This window comes from Macrotis lagotis, chromosome X (assembly GCF_037893015.1).
Source record: "Macrotis lagotis isolate mMagLag1 chromosome X, bilby.v1.9.chrom.fasta, whole genome shotgun sequence".
NCBI lineage: Eukaryota > Metazoa > Chordata > Mammalia > Peramelemorphia > Peramelidae > Macrotis > Macrotis lagotis.
This window is the reverse complement of record NC_133666.1, coordinates 111053284-111073922: the sequence shown is the minus strand read 5'-3', so window position 1 is coordinate 111073922 and position 20639 is coordinate 111053284. Positions and strand designations below refer to the sequence as shown.

At 33.2% G+C, this 20639-nt stretch overlaps 1 protein-coding gene across 3 annotated transcripts in view; it reads right to left on the bottom strand.

Moving 5' to 3' along the window:
* Nucleotides 1-20639, bottom strand: part of PLAA (phospholipase A2 activating protein) — a 112196-nt gene that overhangs the window by 73714 nt on the left and 17843 nt on the right. For all 3 annotated transcript variants that reach the window (XM_074200237.1, XM_074200238.1, XM_074200239.1), the window contains exons 7-14: nt 17423-17592; nt 15088-15245; nt 13205-13424; nt 9844-9912; nt 8765-8836; nt 2886-2987; nt 1434-1598; nt 168-694 (exon numbers count right to left, since the gene is read on the bottom strand). In XM_074200237.1, the coding sequence (XP_074056338.1) occupies nt 168-694; nt 1434-1598; nt 2886-2987; nt 8765-8836; nt 9844-9912; nt 13205-13424; nt 15088-15245; nt 17423-17592 (1483 nt within the window). The remainder of the gene's footprint in view (nt 1-167; nt 695-1433; nt 1599-2885; nt 2988-8764; nt 8837-9843; nt 9913-13204; nt 13425-15087; nt 15246-17422; nt 17593-20639) is intronic.

Sequence of the window (20639 nt, the reverse complement as noted above, 5' to 3'; positions counted from 1 at the left end):
TTCAACAGAACTTAATTAAATTTTACTTCATCCACAGTATTTTTCAATTATATCCAGTCATGTAAAATATGAAAGAAAAAAAGCACTAAATCAAGGCATAACTTTAGGTCCCCATATAGTAAAAACAATTATAGCAAATTAAGGACAAACCTACAGCATTCACTTACTTTAGCTGGTTCTGATACTGAGCCATATTTTTTTATTTGAGAGTCAACTCCTAAAGACTTGGCTAATTGCACAGCATTTGAATCGTCACTGATCAGTGTCCCAAGAGCCACAAGAAGTCTAAAAGTGGCTTCAAGGTCTTGTACAACTTCCAAGACTGTGCTGATTACTGACAGGCATTGAGCTTTACCTTCAATATTATGGTTTTTATGTAAACAAACAGAGTAGTTCAGGGTCAACGTAGCCAGTGCAATATGAATGTTCTTATTGCTGCCTGATTTCAGTTCTATTGCTTGTGATAGTAAGGATTCCCTCTGTGACATCATGAGCCTCTGTCCTGCCTGGCCGATAAAACAATTGCAAAGAGTCCTGAGTGTAAGCAATTGATTTGCTGGTTTTCCTTTAGGATTCAGAAGTTTGAGGAGGTGACTGCTGAATTGAGCACCTTCTTTTTCATTGCAGAAATTCTCATTCACAGCGGGATGTCTAATTGACAACCGAAGAATGTCAAGTGCTGGAAAGACGATATCTATATTTTGAAAACAGAAATGTTGTTAGTTGAATGATTCTTAATTACTGTTTCCATGAAAAATAAACACAAGCCCCTTTCTTAAAATACATTTTATTCTTAATATACATAGGTTATTTACAAAATTCCTTTATTCCTGAAAAGTTGTCATTTTAATTTTTCATATTTTAAATGCAACTGTAATTACTTGAAAGATCATATAGTACAGTACATAGAGAGATGCCCTTGAAGCTAAAAATATCTAGGTTCAAGTCCTGCCTCTGAGACATATTGAACAAATCATTTAACCCCTTCAAGTGTTCCAAGTAACTTTCTAAAATTGTAAGTTGCAGAGATAACCTATATTGGGAGCAGCCAGGGGCAGTTCTTTATTCTCTCTCATTGTAAAGTATTTCCCCAATTGAGAAATAATATTACTTATAGATATCATAGTTCAGTATCTATCCTATCTTGAGAGTTTGCTACCTTAAAGATACCCTGACTCCCAAATTTAAGTATCTTATGTCACTTATGGAAAATCAATAAACCTGATTTTCTTTTAAAATTACTAAAACTCAGGGGAGGCTAGGTGGTGTAGTGGATAAAGCACCGGCCCTGGAGTCAGGAGTACCTGAGTTCAAATCTGACCTCAGACACTTAATAATTACCTAGCTGTGTGGCCTTGGGCAAGCCACTTAACCCCATTGCCTAGCAAAAACTAAAAAAAAAAAAAAGAAAAGAAAAGTTTTTTTTAATATACCTTCAGGCCAATTAATAGCTTTCCACAAAGTCTGAAGCTGGTGAGCCGTGGGTCCTTCTGCAGAGCTATTACATGTTAGAGACAGTATCTTTTCAAGAAGTATCAAGTCATCCTCAGTTAACTTCTGTTCTTCAGGTGCAGTTCCATTAAGTTCTTTTAATTTGCCTAGGATATGACCAAAAGCTAAAATCATTAATATCACAGGCATATCATTTTAAAAAATTTTTTTTCAGTTATATGTGAAGATAGTTTTCAATATTTCATTTTTTGTAGGATTTTGAGCTCCACATTTTTCTCTTTCCTTCCCTTCTCTCCCCTTACCCACTGACAGTGAATAATCTAATACAGATTATACATGTGCTCTCATTTTAAACATATCTCAGGCACATCATTTATAATCAGCTAGTTAACATTTACTTGGAAAATTGAATATTAGGGAATGTACTAAGGGAAGGAAATTAATCTTCTGTATATTAGGAATTTCTCTAACAAGTTTTAAATGCCTTAGAAAGTAGAAATATCGGGGCGGCTAGGTGGTGCAGTGGATAAAGCACCAGCCCTGGAGTCAGGAGTACCTGGGTTCAAATCTGGTCTCAGACACTTAACCCCATATGCCTTGCAAAAACCTAAAAAGTAGAAATATCTAGCATCAAAAGTAACTGTAATACCCCTTCCAACTCTAATATAGTCTATGAATATATGTCTAACCCGATTCTTACACTGTAATCAAATAAGAGATCCAAAGTGATATCTAAGTTTGCTTCTCTGAAGATAGACAAAATAAAGTTCCAGAAAGTCACTGTGAAATGTTTTACATGCTAATCATAACAGTCGAGCTACAAGTCATAAAATCATACACAGGAATTTTTATATTAGAAGAGAAGGTCCTTGAAGTCCTTCCCTTAGCAAAGAGTAAAAAATCTTAGGAAAGAAAGGGGAATACATTTTATTGGAATGAACTTCATGTACCTGACATTTCCCAAGAACTTCTAAAGTGTTTTGCTTTCTATCTCTGTACTTCCAATCTATAGAAACTACAGGCTTGATCCAAGGGGAAAACAAAAAACTTGCTTCAATAACAATAATCTATAATATCACCCTAACAAATCCAAAAGCAAGTAAATGTTTTCAATCGTTATTACTTTCTTTAATCGTAGTGAGGCATTGTTTGCTGTAGCACACACAAAAAACTCTGATTCTAGTGTCAAGAAAAGTAAGAATGTGGATCCCATCTAAGACATTTGCTAGATGGGTGACCCATAGTCTATCTTTAGAACTTGGCTCTCAAATAAAAAATTATCAATCTTAGTTCCCTCACTTCTATTTTATAAAGAGTAATTGTAATATGTAGTAGTTATTGTGAGGATAAGTAATCCATAAAAGAATTACTAGATTGTCTAAATTAAAATGCTTAATGATACCTACTGAATTTAATGCTAAAACCATACTCACCCAGTATTTGTGTCAGGTTGGCCTGGTCAAATGTGACAGCTTCCTTCTTGGGAAAATATATATTTAGTGTTTTAAATGGAACTGATTGGAAGACACCACTACCTATTAAAAAAAGCATTGTAATTTTTAATGAGATTTTTCATTGCAATATTTTTATTCCCAAAACTCAAATTTTCAATTGTTCAAAGAATGAAAAACTATTTCAAAAATGTTCATAATTCAGTAAAAATTAGAAAACATTTGCCATTATGATGTATTAGTTATATTTTCTAATACTTAACTGAGAAATATAAACATATCAGAACCACTCAGCTGCTTAAACTTTTGATATTTGTTTAATGTGCTACTTTAAGGAAACTAATACATTAATAGATTATAAAATTAATGTGAAGCAGAAAGCTACTCTATTTTCAAGACAGCTTTCCTGATAACTCTAGCCTCTATGGATTTTTTCCCTTCTATATCACTTTTTTCTTATACCAGACAAACATTCTAGGATAGTACCAAGTAGAAAGCAGGACTTCCTAAGCCACTGTAGATATTACCAAGAACGTAAGATACCACAAGAAAGCAGAAAAACAATTTATCACTTGGTGTATTGCTTCCGCTAACTCAAGAAAACTGGAAAGTTCTTTAAAACTGTATATTCTATATCTTTTTCTTTCATCTTCCTCATGCCTTCCTATCAGAGTGCCATGCACAGTAGGCACTTAATAAATACTTGATAAACTGTTAGTAGGCCATTTATATTCAGAAATATAAATCTACAAATTCCATGTCTACTAACAATTTACCAGTAATCTCAATGTAACCAAAAAAGACCTCTGTAAATGCAACTTATACATAATACTTGATAAGGAATGAGGTAAGAAAAATCTAGAAAGAATCTGACAAGATGCTTCAAACTAAGTCAACAAAACATACCTTGATAATTGGTGACTCCAACATGAAGGTGGGCATAGGGAAGAGTAGCAAAAACTACATTGGAAATCATTTCATAATTAAGAATTTAAAGACTCAAAAGACATTCTACTAAGAAGCCTCACATTCTTCTAGCTTGCAGTTTATAACATATATAATGAATACTTTCTTTGAAAATAGTGAAAAGACATTTGACAGAACAAACAAAATTTTAAAAATGAAGTTGACTATCTTAGTAGACAAGAAATGACTGCTGAAATGTGAGTCATTTACCAATGAGCTCAGTGTACAGCCAGAATAGTTAACGCAAAAGTTAAAGCCACCACCTTTAAATGGTAAAAGATCAGAAGACACTACATGTAACTTAAAGCAGCTACAGACTGACCTATTTTTAAGCTGTTGCTTCTGAAAAAGGGAGATGGACAAAAGTAAAAACATTATAATAATTTCTTAAGAGATGTTTAACTGATAAAACAGTAAAAAAGAGTCCAAAAGACCCTCCAACCCCAACTATCTAAACCACCAAAATACAATCTCTTTACTAAAGACTTGTTGGCCATGGGCAAAACATGTCTAGTTTAAATTACACAATATTAGGAGAAATGATGCTAGAAGACTAGCAATATGGCTTTTAAAAAAAGCTGGAAGGGGAAAAAATGTCAATAGAAAACTTGGCATGAAGCCCAATTAAGTCAGTTCATTCTTTGAACAGAAGCAAATAGGTCTAAATATGTTAATTTCCATGTAGAAAATGGCATAGAAAAAAAACTATTTACTGAATATAGTCACCGTGAGAGAATAAAAGAGCTACAAACATGAATAATAGAGATGAAGGATGTCATAGTAGGTATGAAGGAAGAGGACATTTTCGTTTTGTTTTTTGCAAAGCAATGGGATTAAGTGACTTGCCCAAGTCACACAGCTAGATAATTAAGTGTCTGGGGCCAAATTTGAACTCAGGTCCTCTTGCCTTTAGGGCCAATGCTCTATCCACTGCACCACCTAGCTGCCCTGGAAGAGGACAGTTTTGCAGTGAAATGCTTATTAATCTTTCTGTTGTTATTTACACTCAAAGTACAAGGTAGACTACCTCTCAAGGATAAAGGTAAAGGAACTTGGAGAATACTTTTCATGCTATCAGAAAGAAGAGTTCTTTAAAAGAGATCATCAAAAAAGGTAAAAACAAAAGACAATCTGAAGCAGAGTTAAACCCTGATGAATCAGAAGGTCAAAAGATAGAAGAATCTGACAAAGAGAAAGAGAAGAACCACTGAATATTTCAAACTCTAAGTAAATGATAGATGGTTCTTTCTACAGAGAAAGAACCATATTCTCTAATGAAGACTGATGATATGGATCCACCAGGAGAAAGTCATCCAGTAAGATTCACAAAGAGAAGAGTGATGGTAATGAGAAAAGCCCTATTACGGATATCAGAGTATTGATCCTTTTGACAATAATAAGGTTTTAGTAGTAAAATCTATCTTAGTAGATTTTTTCTATTTCTTGAGGGCAGGGAATGTCTTTTATCTTAGATGTAAATGCTGACTGAACTCAAGGCAGAAATCAGAAATGACAGTGGTTAAGTGTCAAAATGACAAAAGATAGATTCAAAAATATCTGGGAAGACTTGTATGAAATGATTCACAGTAAAATGAGAAGAACCAGAAGAACAATTTAGAAAATGACTGCAACATTGTAAACAAAAAAAACTTTGAAATATTTAAGAACTACAATCCAGAGGTCCAATGATGCAGCACTGTACTCAACTCTTAATAGGAAATTGATTAGTTATGCAGAACAAGACATACCTTTTTAAATTCTATTCATTTTGTGTATTTGTTTTGCTTGACTATGCTTGTTAATTAAAAGGGGACTTTTTAAATTCTGGGAATAGGGTCATTGAAAGTGATTTACAAGTTAGTGATGCAAAAATAGAAACCAGGTTCTTGAAGCATTACACAAACACATATTCTGCAAAACAGAAGGAAGATCAGAAAGACATATGGATAGTAGGTCAAAATTCATTATCTTTCCTCCCAAGCCCTACCCTCTTCCAGTTTCCCTAATACTGTCAAAGTTAAAATTATCCTCTTAATCAGCTAGGGCTGCAAACTCATTGTGATTTTAGATTCCTTATTTGCATTTGTTCTACATATCAAATTTGCTGCCAACTTTGTCATTTCTTCCTTTACATCTCCTCTATATCCCTTTCTCCCCACTAACACAGCTAACAGACACCCTGTTGTAGGCATTTATCACCTCACACCTAGACTACTGTATTTGCGTTAGAATTCCTTCCAAATCTCCCCCCATTTTAAACTATCCTCTCCACTCTGCTGCCAGACCTAAAAAATAGTTCTGACCATGTCACCTATCCCCAACCCCAAAATAAATAAATTCCATGACTCACTGTTCTATTACCATGAGGATCAAATATTTGGCTTTTAAAGCCCTTCATAACCTGGCCCCTTTCTACTTTCCCAACTCTTTTAAATTTCCACATAGTCTAAATCTGGCAACATTGACCTCCTAAGATTACCTCTTATTTAACACTGCATGTAACTTATACATAATTGTTTGCTTGTTGTGTCCTCCATTAAAATGGAAGTTCTTTGAGGCCAAGGACCTTGTTTTTGCCTTTCTTTGAAACACCAATGTATAGTACAGTACCTGGCATATTAAGTATTTAATAAATACTTGTTGACTGACAATCATATGAATAAAATTCATCATATACTTTAAAAAATAAGTTACATGTGATAAATTTGTGGTTTCAAATATGATTATATTTTTTATCCTTTACACTTGGACATAATATTTTTTTTAACATTTGTCTACTTTTCCTTAAGAGAAGCAAAAAAATAAAAACTGTTCAAAAAAAGGATGGTGTTAATGAACAGAATTTTTATTGTTGGACTTGACTTAAAATATGGGAATAAAATATACTCCATCTCCAATCAGAAGCCTTCTAAAAAGCAAAGTCTGGTAAAAATAATTTGCCCAGTTTAACAATTGTAATTTTTTTAAAAGGCTGTAAATTGAAAAGGGAAACAGAAAAATGTTTATGCCAGATACAACAGAGTAGCAATAATGTAAAACATATAATAGCATGAAACGTACAAAATAATTCATAGTAAACAAAATCCAGTGAGAAAGTTAGCAATATAGTTATATATTGGCTTTAGCTGTAGATAAATACAAACTATGGAAAACAAGCAATGTAAAATAGAGGTCCTGATGTAAAGAAGTAAATTTCTTTATGGAATTTTTAACTTACATATGGGAAAATAGGATAAAAGAAGAGATAGGATTTAACCAGGAAACAGTAAGTGGACATGGGACAAAAATCACTTAGAATGAGGAAATAGGTTTTTTTGATGATTTATAAATGGAGAACCCTCATATCACTGAGATCACAGACCCCAGCCATTTAATTAATTATATATTTACTCGATATTAGTAAAACATACTTAAAACTCTCTACAACTGAAGAAAATAAGGAAGCTTTCTCTCCTTTGATATAAAATATTTAACAGAAATTTGGTACTCCAAATGTAACAATACTTAACTATGCATAAGATTAATATTTAAAAAAGCATTTTCCCACACATTTTAGTTCTTCAGTAGTTTCAGTAGCTATTCTATCATAAAAAAAGGTATTTTAGAATATTAATCTAAAGGATCAGAGGACAAGGATTGTTTCAAATCGAAACTTTGTATTACCCCAAGCACCTAGCAGTGTTCTTCTGCACACAGTAGATACTTAATAATGTTGTCAGCTTTTCTTTTCCTAATATCCAGTTACCTACTGAATCCCTAAATTGAGACTCAGCAATTAAATAGCCTACCTCAAGATTTTTAAATCTTATTGAAGAGCTAAGATGCCATCATTCCCAGAAAAAGAACTGATGGTATTTGAATACAAACATGCATATATTTTTTTACTTTATTTTTCTTGGTTTCTTTTTTTTTGGGGGGAGTATCTTATGTGTTCTTTCACAATATGATTATTAAGGAAATGTTTTGCACGATTACACATTCTAATCTATATCAAATTGCTTGCCTCCTGAATGGAGAGGAATGGAGGGGAAGAGAGAATGGAATAAATTTTGTACTCAAAAATTATTTAAAAAATGTTAAAAATTGTTTTACATGTAACTGGGGGAAAATAAAATGCTAAAGGAAAAACATTTAGTAATTATATTAAGTAGTTCAAAGAATTATATCATTGCTATGGGCTGGTAAAAATCAGGGAAGGCTTGATGGATATTGGATTGGAAGTAGAAGAGCCACTAGAATTTAACTAAAGGAAGAGAAAGAGGAAGGGAAAATGGCACTCCAGTAAGAAGAAAGGATGAACAGTGAACAGCAGAAGTTAGGATGAGAATGGCTTGCATAAAATAAGTGAAGTGGTCAACCAAATCATCCCATGCCTTTATATTGGCTATCTCCTAAACCTATAAAACTTAGCTCCCACCTTACCTTTGCCTCTTAATTTCCCTAACTCCCTTCAGAATTCAGCTCAAATCCCATCTTCTGCAAGAGAATTTTCCTGATCCCCTCAGCTGCTAATACCTTTCCCTCTAAAACGGTTTTCTTTTCACTCTATCATAATATATATATATACCTATTGTTTTAATACATCTTAAAACACTTTAAAGGTGAAGACTATCTTTCTCCTTATCTCCAGTGCTTAGTAGAGAGCCTGGCAGATAGTAAGCACTTTGAAAAATGCTTGTTGACTGACAGTAGGGCAAAATAATATTGTACAAAAAGTGATGCTTCTTATTAAAATTCTTGAAAAACCAAGCAAAGAAGTTAGAATTTGATATGCAAAGTAATAAAAGGTAATGTGGGATCTTTTATTAAGAAGGAAAAAGAACTGATTTTGAAAAATATTGCTGAAAACCATTTTTTAAAAGTTTAAAAGATCTGATAATATTATAATAATTTACCTATAAATCGGTCAACTCCAGCTGAAGGTACTCCAGTGTTTGTTGTTGAACCAGGAAGATAACGACCTGAACCTAAAACAGAATACTGGAATTAGTAACATCTACTCACAAATTTTATTTTCAAGTAAAAACTGTCTTATGAAGCATTGTTTTTTTTCATTTCACATGATTTTTTTTAAAACCACATACATACAATATACAAATGCTTGAATATTTCAATGTAGCCATGATTTTATCCAACATGGATTTCCTAGCACTATTTAAAATAGAAATGTATTTTAACTGTAAATAAATCCTGAAGGTGGAAACATCCACTTTGTATATCATTTTACTTCTTAATTACATTTACAAAAGATTGAGAAATCAGATGAGTGACCAATAAGTAAGTGGTTTTTTAACCGAACTGCTGACTGGAGAAAAGTTACTATTGAAATGCTTCCAGTACGAAATGGAATTTGAGCAGTATTGTGAATAAATTACTGGACATGATTGGCTGCGAAGATAGGATAATACTTGTAGTTGTACATATGATGAATTTTAAGATAAAAATGCTGATTTAAAGGTCAAACAGGAGCTAGCAAAAAGACTGAAATATGTCTAATTCTGACAAAGGAAGAATTTAAAGACTTATTTTTGTGCTTTCTTTGTAACCCCAATTCTTAGCATAGTACCTGGTATATTGAGTACTTAATAAGTGTTTGTTGATTTTTTTAATGGACTGCTTCTTGAAATAAGAAAAATGAATCAAAAATGATCCCAAGGTTTATAAAACTAAAGTAGCTTCAAAAATAATAAGGCAATAGAAAAGAGAATGAGAGGTAATGGAGAATGGGGTAATAGAAATGGGGTAAGGTTTGTTGGAGAAAGGAATGAATTCTCATAATATGTTGGTTTAGGTGTCAGTGGCATAACCAATAAAAGGATCTAGCAGAAACCAAGAAATAGAAGAAAAAGGAGATGAGAGATCAATATTAGAAAATATATTTTAGAGCTATATGAATAGATAATTTCCCCAAAATTTCTTAAAGAAAAAAGTATTATATACCCAGGGATAAAATATCAACAAACCTGCCCTTTACCTGTAAAAGGATCTGCAGCAGCTAACATGTCTGATCCAGAAGAAGAACCTGGAACATAACGACCACCACCTTTTTAAAAACAAAAATGAAGCCTTGTTATCATCAAGCAAATTAATAAAGTTACAGAATTCTAATCTGTAATGTTTTTCCATGATCTATTTATTTAGTAAAAGATAGGAGTTAAAAGATAAAAATAAGGAAACTAAACAATCTTGCTCAGCATCCTGAAAGTAAGTATAGAGTTATAAATCATTTTTTATATTGTATACAGTGTTCTTCACAGAGTAGGTACTACAATATTTACTGAATCACTGTTCATCCCCCAAACAAAAGATACATAACTACAGAAAATAATTTTACAAGTGAAAAGAACTAAATGAGAATTTTAGGTATAAAGCAATTTTTATTGCATGCAGACAATACCCAAGTGCCTTTATACCCTGTCAATGCTTCATAGCAAAGCTTGATGTAAAAAGCACCAGGGCTGAAAAAGTACCAACTTCTTCAATTCTTAGGACAATCTTTATTGCTTTCTTTTTAATCAAATTAAGATAAAGTTCAAAAGTTTCAAAACAGATTAAAATAGAATTAAAATTAATTTCCGATTATAAATAACCATGCTCTGATAATCTTGGGAGAAATTCAAACTGATAGCACTAGAAGCATTGTCCACTACTGTATTTATGGCTTTATAAATATTATTTAAGACGGGGTGGTGATACCTCTGTTAACCTGGGGTGACTTGGCACCCCTCTGACAACTCTGGGCTCTGATTCATCAATGGGAAGAAAAGTTTGGATAAAGAAGTTCAGAGCTCACATGTATGTTCCCACAGCTTAGTTATCACACTTTCAGTGGGGGATTCTTTTGGGGCAGGGGTAGCAAGGCAGTGGGTTAAAAGACTTGCCTGAGATCACACTACTAGGCAATTATCAAATGTCTAAGGCCACACTTTAACTCAGGTCCTCCTGACTCCAGTGCTCTCCACTGCACCAACTAACTGTCCTGGGGGGGGGGGGATTTTTTTTTTTAGGAGGGGTAGGGATTCTTTAATTTCACTGCGATATTCTCTTCTCCCACATCTATCTGCTGAGAATCATTTGGTCAGTCAGTCTTACATCATTTTTAGAAAGGCTTATTTACTAAGGTGGCACATTAGGGAATATAAGAGTAATATAACTCTCCTACTCTTCCCCCCCCCCTTCCCCACACCTATATCCATTTTAGAGTTTGAAGCTTTTCAAGAATTTTGTTTGTTCAGAGGTAGAAGCAGCTATGAAAAACTGATCTTGGGGAATCTGAGAAAAGATTAGCCCAAAATGGAAAGGACAAGGATTGAACCTATGATTTCATTTATATGGGGTTAAACTACCAGATAAAGAAATTCCCTCTTCTAATGAAAGTCAGCACCTGTTCTTCAACTTAAGTATTAAGAAAGCTGCCTAAAGCACTAAATGGTTAAGTGACTTCACCAGATGATCCAAGAGGTGCCAAAAAAAAAGGGCTCAAACCTAGGTCTTCCTGACTCCTATGACTAACCATGTAAAATTCTACCAAGACAGAATAACAAGTATCTTTTTTTCTTAGAAATGCAAGTAACAACACTAAAGGAATACATATAAATATGAATTACTTTAATTGGACTGTATCCATGGCACCTAAGATAATACTTAGGAAATTTGAAATTTTAACTGTAGAAAAGAGAGAAATTTGGACCAAGAAAGAAATCTGGGAAGCAGACCTCAGTAGGATTCCATAGGGAGAGCTTTAATGAAATGTAAGTAGAATATTGCTCTTATGGGCCTGGGAAAGATAGTATTAAGAAGTTTGAGGTTAGCAAAGGAATGCAGAAAGAAATGAGGAAAATTTAAACAAAACTACACTCATATGATGATGTAAAAGGGTAAAAGCATCACTTGTACAAAAATATTCATAGCAGCCCTGTTTATGGTGGCAAAGAATTGGAAATTAAGTGAATGTCCTTCAATTGGGGAATGGCTTAGCAAACTGTGGTATATGTATGTCAAGGAACACTATTGTTCTATTAAAGAGAATTCAGGGAAGCCTGGAGGGATTTGCATGAACTGATGCTAAGTGAGATGAGCAGAACCAGAAAAACACTGTATACCTGAATAGCAACATGGGGATGATGATCAACTTTGATGGACATGCTCATTTCATCAGTGCAACAATCAGGGACAATTTTGGGCTTTCCACAATGGAGAATACCATCTATATCCAGATAAACAACCATGGATTTGAACAAAGTTCAAGGACTATTACCTTTAATTTAGGGAAAAAAACATATCTATTGTCTGATCTTGTTATCTCTTAGACTTTATGTTTCTTCCTTAAGGATATGATTTCTCACTCATCACACTCAATTTGGATCAATGTACAACATGGAAACAGTGTAGAGACTGACAAATTGTTTTCTGGGGGGGAGGGAAGTAAGATGGGGGGGAATTGTAAACCCAAAGTAAATAAAATCTTTAATTAAAATAAATAAATAAACGAACTATACTCACATAAAAACCTTTGCATTCAGGATGAGAAAAATTCATTTCTCTTCCTCTTTTTCCTATATCACATGATCTTTACCTGGGACCTAAAACTCAGGCTGATATTATTACTGAAGTTAATAATTAGTGAAATTCACTTACATCATACATTAAACAGACATCTCCTCAAAGAGTCTAATCATCACTGAGAGAACAGGATCTCCATGGGAAATTTCAAGCAGAATTCTAAAATAATGACTTAAAAACTTGTAGAATTAAAAGTCCATTCTATTTTATCTGCTTGTGCCTAATTCTAGCTTTGCTAGACAATAGACATCTTAAAATGTTTTATAGAAGAACTCCATTTCAAAATTTTCATTTCTGAGGTTTTACTACAAATTCAAGGAATTTCATTTTCAAAACTTTTTTAAATTTGAGATAATAGGGGGGCTCTAGGTGGCCCTGGAGTCAGGAGTACCTGAGTTCAAATCTGGCCTCAGACACTTAATAATCACCTACCTGTGTGGCCTTGGGCAAGCCACTTAACTCCATTGCCTTGCAAAAAAAAAAAAACACTAAAAAACATTTGAGATGATGATCTGAAACAATATCACTTTGAAGAAATTTTTAAAATAAATTCTAGATGACCTAGATGTAGTTGAGCAGCTATTTCTATATGACATTTATACAATAGAACTTTATATTCATTATTACAAAATCACATATTTATCACCCATGATGTAAAGCTAAAGTTTTAAAAATAATTTGTTATATCTTTAAACAGGTCAAAGAAAAGAAACCTATTTCTTCCTCCATTGAAAAAAAAAAGCCAACTATTACTAATAAAAGGGATAACTTACCTGTAAATGGATCTGAAAAGTCAGTGTTTACATGTCCTAATGTCTGGCCTTTTGTGTTATCTATAATAAATTTGGCTACTTGATCCAAAAACATGGGATTTAGGTCATTCTTCTGCAAAAAGTTGTATGCTGTCAACCAAGGATCATCACTGGTATTATATGGCAACTTATAGGAAGGCCCACTTTCATTGACATCAATGGTAAAAACATAATCAAATTCCTTTAAAAATAAATAGAAAGGGGAAATGACTTGACAGTTTTTTAATGTTACGCAAAAAAAGGCAAGTATGAAAATAAGTTATCTGAACAGGTTTTTTTAAATATCAAGGTGCATTAGCATTTTTATCCAGTACGTTATATTTCTGATTTTTAAAGTCAGTATGAATACAAGTTCATCATATTACTAGTAACAGACATTTACATACACTTCAAAGTTTGCAAAGTGCTTTACATAGGTTATCTCATTTCCCACCCTATAAAGTAATTACTTAAAAAAATTTTTTCCCCATTCTATGGACAAGAGTAACAGAGTTATTGTAATTTCCCTCTGAGTCACACAACTAATAAATATCAAAGGCAGGGTTTGCACCCAGATCTCCTTAATGACAATTATCATGTACTAGACTAATCAACAGGCTTGAAAAAATAATAACTATTATTTGTATACTGTCTTAATATTTGTAAAAAGCTTTATAAATATTCTCTAATTTGACTCTCACAACCCTGGGAGAAGCAAACAGGTTAAGTAATTTGTCTAGACACAAAGCTAAAAATGTCTGATTTCAGGTCCAGCACTGCACCAATTGTCTCTTAAAAGCAAATATTTATATAGCAGTGCCTCTCAAAACTAAAATTCGTCCACAGGTTTATTCTTTACAATAGGAAATATGCACAAATAAAAGCTAAGAAACATCCGAAATAAAGCAAATGCTCAATGATATGAAAGCATATTTATATAATAGTCTATATTGCCAGTCAAAATAAAACTAAACTAATAATCAGACCAAAGAATCATAATTTTGATAAATTCAACAGTTCCATATCTTTCTTTCTCATAATAGAAGTCACAGGTGGTAATTCTCATTGTGCTTATACAGAAATGATATCCTTCCATCCTAATGTACACAGAAAAAAACCAGCTTAACCCTCTTAACTGTTTGTTACATCTATATATTTTCCCTCTACCTCCCTAACCACCCTCTTTTTTTGTACTCTCCTAAAACTCAAAGGAAGGAGTCCTCAACAACATGCTGACCATGATCAAGTGATTCTGTCATTCTAAATATTAACCTTCGGGAGGACAACCTGATGACCACCTCCACACTCCCTGATTTAAATGTTAACTTCTCATGAAGGACACTGGATGTCCTTACTACAAAAATGTTGAGATCCCTGAATTAAAATTAGATAAAAGGTAGCTAAAATTTCTATATCTAGAAAGAAATAAGATCTATGTCAGAAAATTTGAGAGAAAAAATAGAATAAAATGTTTGCTTCTTAATTATATTAACTTTTTAATGTTTCTTTTATGTCTTATCTTTCTTTTTTATGTTTCCCCCTTAGTTCTAATTCCTCTTTCATAATATGACTACTATGAAATTATGCTAAACATGATTGTACACATACAACCTATATGATTGCTTGCTGCCATGGGGAAAGGGAGGGAGGCAGAACTCAAAAGCTTGCAAAAGGATGCAAATATTAAATGACCTTTGCATGTAACTGGAAAATATAAGTAAAATATTTCTTAAAAAAATGTTTGCTTCTTTAACATTTTTAAAAAACCCACACCCCCAGGAATCTATACAGGCTCCTCAAGTAAGCTAGGTGAGAGATAACTTCCAAGTTCCTAAAATTCAGTAATAAAACAGTGGTTAACATACCTTCCCTTCATATAAAACTCTTCCAGAAGTTTGCTGATTAGCTCCAGATGAGCCAACAACATCACCAATCTTCAACCACCTTCCTTCACTAACACTCCACTGATAAGCTTCAACTTTCTCCCCATCTTTGATCAGACGTGTCTGTCCTTCTCTGGTACCTTGAAAAGAAAATTGAAAGGATCACAAATACTAAAGAACAAAATATACTGTTAGAAATAAATACTCTCAATCTTTAAATGTATGTAGAAAAATCAACACAATTTATCTTGAAGATCTTTTTTATTTTCAAGTAAAACAACAAAATATGATTCCAGTCTTAATCTCACAAAAATATTCACAATGAATAACTGACATGACTAATAAACAAAAAAATCAAATTATATTTTACTCCTCATCAACACTTTCTGGGCTAAACTGATAAAATGTAGTATTCACTTATGAGGTTGTATTTTATGCCACATAACCTCCCAATACCATCTAACAATGGATAACAACAAAGCATATTTATTGAGAGCAAACATCTAATTCAGGCTCATTTCCCCTAAATTGAATTTATCATTAGGCTAAAAATTTACTTAAACTTGAATTTACTGATATTTTTAAGCCTCTGAGCAGAGTGACTAATTTTTAAACAATAATTTTAGAAACTATGCCAACGGGAACTTACAATTAGGTAAGAAAACAATCTGCAATTAATGAACAAATAAGTCTTAACTAGAAAGAACTCAGAACTAGGTTACAAAACCCTCAATTCTATGGGTGAGGAAACTGAGGATCAGAATAATTATGTAACTTACCAATGGTTTCACATCAACCAAGAGCTACACTAAAGAGCCACATATTACTGTGATAAATTTGCTAAAGGCAAAGTAGAACATTCCTCAAAACAATAAAGTGATATATAATGTATCATTTGCCAAATGGAATGTCTGTAGTAAAAAGAAACACTTTTACCAGAGATTCACTTATGAAAAAACATTAGGGGAGAACCCATCACGCAAAAGACATTGCTCAATTGCATAATTTCTTATATGTATAAAATAAAACATTAAAAACAAAAATTCTTTCATTCCTCATAGCATCTTACACTCAGAAGGAAGAATCCTAATTTCAACTAAATTATTAATCTAATCTTAAAATTAATATATAGACAAATAATACAATATCAAATATCCCACCAAGGAGATACAAAAAAAAAAGGATTAAAAGAGAATACAATCAATACCATAAGATTGCATGGTGCAAAAGAAAAATATTGGAATCAATAAAACTGGGGTCCTTGGGCAATTTCTCTTCTTTGAGTTTGTTTCTTAAACTGTAAAAAGAAGGGAATGAACTGAATTATCTCCTAGGTACCTTTAAGGTCAAATGACCTAAGAATCTCAAAGTGCAAATAACTCCGGAAGAAATTTCTAATTCTAGATGCAACAAAAATCATAATACCTCCCAATTTATAGATTTCATGTTGGATTTTTGACAACAGGGTACTGTTGTTTTTACCAAAGAGAGGTCACTGGAGAAATTAAGTTGAAAGAAGTATATTTTTTTCCCCTATTCTCAGGTTTAAAAAGTAATATCCTCAATAAGAGCAAAAATTTTATAAAAGAAATGCAAGTTATCAACAGTCACCTGAAAAAATGCTCCAAATTACTAAGAGAAAATCAAATGAAAAAAATATTAGTTCTGTTATGGGTTCATCAAGTGGCAAAAAAAGGAGAATGGTAATTGTTGGGAAGGGCTGTAGAACAAGTACACTACTTCACAGTTGATAATATTGAAATTTTCATATTTGTTGATATTTAAGTTCAAATCAAAGGGAATTAAAAACTAAATACCATCATTGATCCAATTATTAAACTAAGAACAGACTGGTAGTACATGTTATCTTTTTCTATTTTTCATTTTAATAGGTTAGCTTTAAATACATCATTTATATATTCTTGAGAGAGCAATAAGATTCTATCTCAAGAATTTTTTAAAGTTATTGTTAATTCATTTTTTTTCAGGCATTTCTGACTATGAGTCCATATGGGATTTTCTTGGCAAAGATACAACTTATTAACATTCCAGAGTCAAAACCAAAAAAAATTTCACAAAGCAAGAATTTATATTTAGAATAAAAGTTTCTATCTTCTCAAAGACAGATAACCAAGAGAAACGAGGGAACTCATTAGTATTCTTTTTACTTAGTATGAAATCTCAAATTAGTGATTAAGAGCTACTGTTTGAAATTTCAACTATAATTTCAAAAAATCAATAAAGTCACCTCCATATGAATTATCCATAATCCTTCCACAAAAGGGAAAGATTTTTTTGCTTAGGAAGCAATATTTACCTGGTTCATTCAAATGCTCTCTTCCTGGAAGCTGGTCAGCATCAATATCACCCAAATCACCAGTTTTTGAATCAATAGTTGCTTGAGAAAGTTCATTTTCAAAGGCCTGAAGTTCTTCAGGACTGGCTGTACGTTCCACTGATTCTGTAAACACCCTGATAATACCATCACTGTAAAATAAATAAGCAAATAAACTCACTAACACTGCAAAATAAATAAATAAATAAATGAGCTTCACATCAGGTTAGTATCTGCTGAAGATTTCATAAATTAAAATTGCAACGCTGTAAATATTTCTGAAAAGTTAACAACTGAAGGGCCAAAGTAGCAAGCATGTGCATATAATACATCTATATTTCAAAGAATCAAAAATAATATTAGCATTGCTCTGGGTATCTTTATCTTTTATTACTTTCTAGACAATGCAAAAGGCAGAAAACCTGATCATTTAAAGGTACAATTTATAGAAAAATAAATACTTTGGATTTCAAACTCAGTTTAACTTAAACTCATTTTGATATTACAAACTCAAATGTGAATATTTACTGATTACCCTAAATATGAAGTTTTACCACAATTTTTTAAAAGAAAAAAAATCTATTTCCATAAAGGTTTCATGGTATACTTCAAGAAAACAAGAGACGTAAGTTCAAGTCCTAGATCCCCACTATAATTGGTCTAATGATTTTAGGTGTTTATACTTTCTAGGTTTCAATTTTTTAACCTGTAGTAGAAAGAACCCTACATATGTGGAAAGAGAAGTTACTTTTCATTCATTTGAATCTCAGAGATCACCAGCAAAAGAGTATTTCAATGTAAGTGAAAAAGTCAGAAGTGGCATAGACTCCCCTATTTCAAAAGAAGGAAAATATGGAGAAATGAGATTACAGGGATGGTAACTTGAGAGCCTTAGACTGGTAGATCTTGAGCCCCAGATTTACTGTGTATAAATCTCCAGACTGTTAAAGATTCAAGATTAAAATTGCATGATTCCTAAATTTATTAAGTCCTTATTTTGATATTACTAACAAATCACTTTTCACATAAAACTTCCTTAAATTTATAGTATAATGTCTAACATAGACTTTTACATCTGTTTTCTTTCAAAAAGTTTATCTGTTCTCCAAAATTAACATTTCCAACCTTACTCTAAAATCTTATTACTTCCAAGATAACTTGTTTTCCACATTTAATCTCTTTATCATCTTCAATCATTTCCTCTATCTTCATACATGCTTAGTAACTTCAGTTACTTTTAACAATAAAAATCTCCAGTCATTTGACCCTGCTCTCCTATATCTCTTATTAAGACTAAATTTATTTTTTTGTTGGTTTTTTTTTAGGTTTTTGCAAGGCAAATGGGGTTAAGTGGCTTGCCCAAGGCCTCACAGCTAGATAATTATTAAGTGTCTGAGACCGGATTTGAACCCAGGTACTCCTGACTCCAGAGCCAGTGCTTTATCCACTGTGCCACCTAGCCACACCTAAGACTAAATTTCTGAGAGTGATTTCTCTTGCTTCTAATTTGTCATCATTTACTTCCTCCTTAACTGCTCCTACTATTTTTTTAATCTCCTTCCTTTTACTATTTGGTAATTTAGGATACCAAATCAAATCCAAACTCCACTAAGTTTTCTCAATCCTCTTTCTACCTGATATCACAAGAGCACTTTTTTAAAACTCTTTTATTTATTTGAAGTAATACTCTCTTGAACCTATCTTTTTTTTTTTCCCCAAGGCAATGGGGTTAAGTGGCTTGCCCAAGGCCACACAGCTAGGAAATTATTAAGTGTCTGAGGCCACATTTGAACTCAGGTACTCCTGACTCCAGGGCCAGTGTGAACCTAACTATCTTAACTACTCTTTCTTGGTTTTATTATATTCTACTCTCTTCTTAGTTTTATTATATTCTACTCTCTTTCCTTGTACTGCCTCCTAGCTGTGAAAGTCACAGGATCTTAGAATTTAAAACCTGGAAGGGATCTTAAAGACTGTCTTATCCAATCTCTTTCTTTCACAACTGAGGAAACTGAAACTCATATAGGTATTATTAACAGAGGTATGAGCCATGTCTTAAAATTTCAAATCCAGCTTTTCCCACTATATCACAAGGACCTTGGTTCTCTGCTCTTCCCCCTCTGCCATTCCTCCTACAAAGGAAATTGCCCCAGGTCACACAGTAAATGGATAATATGAAATTTGAACCCAGGTCTTATCACTAAGTACAGCATTCATTTTTATGTCACTACTTTACTTAAGGTCTCCTCAACCTAAGATTATTGAAGTCTATGTTTCAATTCCTATTTCTGGTAAGACAATTTTCATGTACTTGATTTCTTATCAGACTAACCTCAATGAGTCTAAAATTAGACTCATTGGCAGAATAAAGGCCGAGACTCATGTGAGCTCTCCTCCAAACTATTCAACATACTTTAAAATTAATGACTCTAAACAAATGCTAAAGTGGCAGAACCCTCAAAAAGAGAGTGTGAAACAATTTTCTAGTCTAAGAAAACTTGGAAGATTGGTGGAAGGATCTTTTCCACTGGTATAAGAGTAGCACAGTACAGCGAAGGCTATGCCAGTTTGGACCAACCCCAGTAAACCAGGAATAGGCAGTAGGGCGTGGGTTAGTGGCAACAAGGTGGATTTCAGACCTCTCAACTCAGATTACCAAGGATGACTCAGAGGTCAAGAGTCTGTTCCATCAGGGTGAGAATGGAGCACTGTATACCGCACACCACTACAGTGCAGACTGTGCCCAGCAGACCAGGAGCAGTCCTTGGGAACCACTGAACAAATAGAGGCAGCTGCTTCCAGAGAGCACTCAGTCCACAGTTGGTAAAGGAGTTTCTTTGCTATCAGTGAGGCAAGACTTTGTTGCTTTGCTCATACTCAAATCTAGGTTTGCAATCCTGGGTCACAATCCCAGTAAGAGGAGGAGCAGGAACTCAACAGACCTTGCTGGAACAGGGACCTTTCTCACAATTCCAGGGCAGAAAGGAGAGCTTGTAATCTCCCACACTCCAGAGCACAGGCCAGGAGAGTAGCAAACACCTTTCCTTATAGCATACTACCCTGGAAGAACTGAAAATGTATAGGTCCCTGACAATAGTTGCAAAAACCCCAAAAGTTTCCATCCTGGAAGTTAAACTTAACAAAGAATTAAAAGCTAGTGACAGGCTAGGGAAATGAGTAAACAAAAAAAGAAAAAATC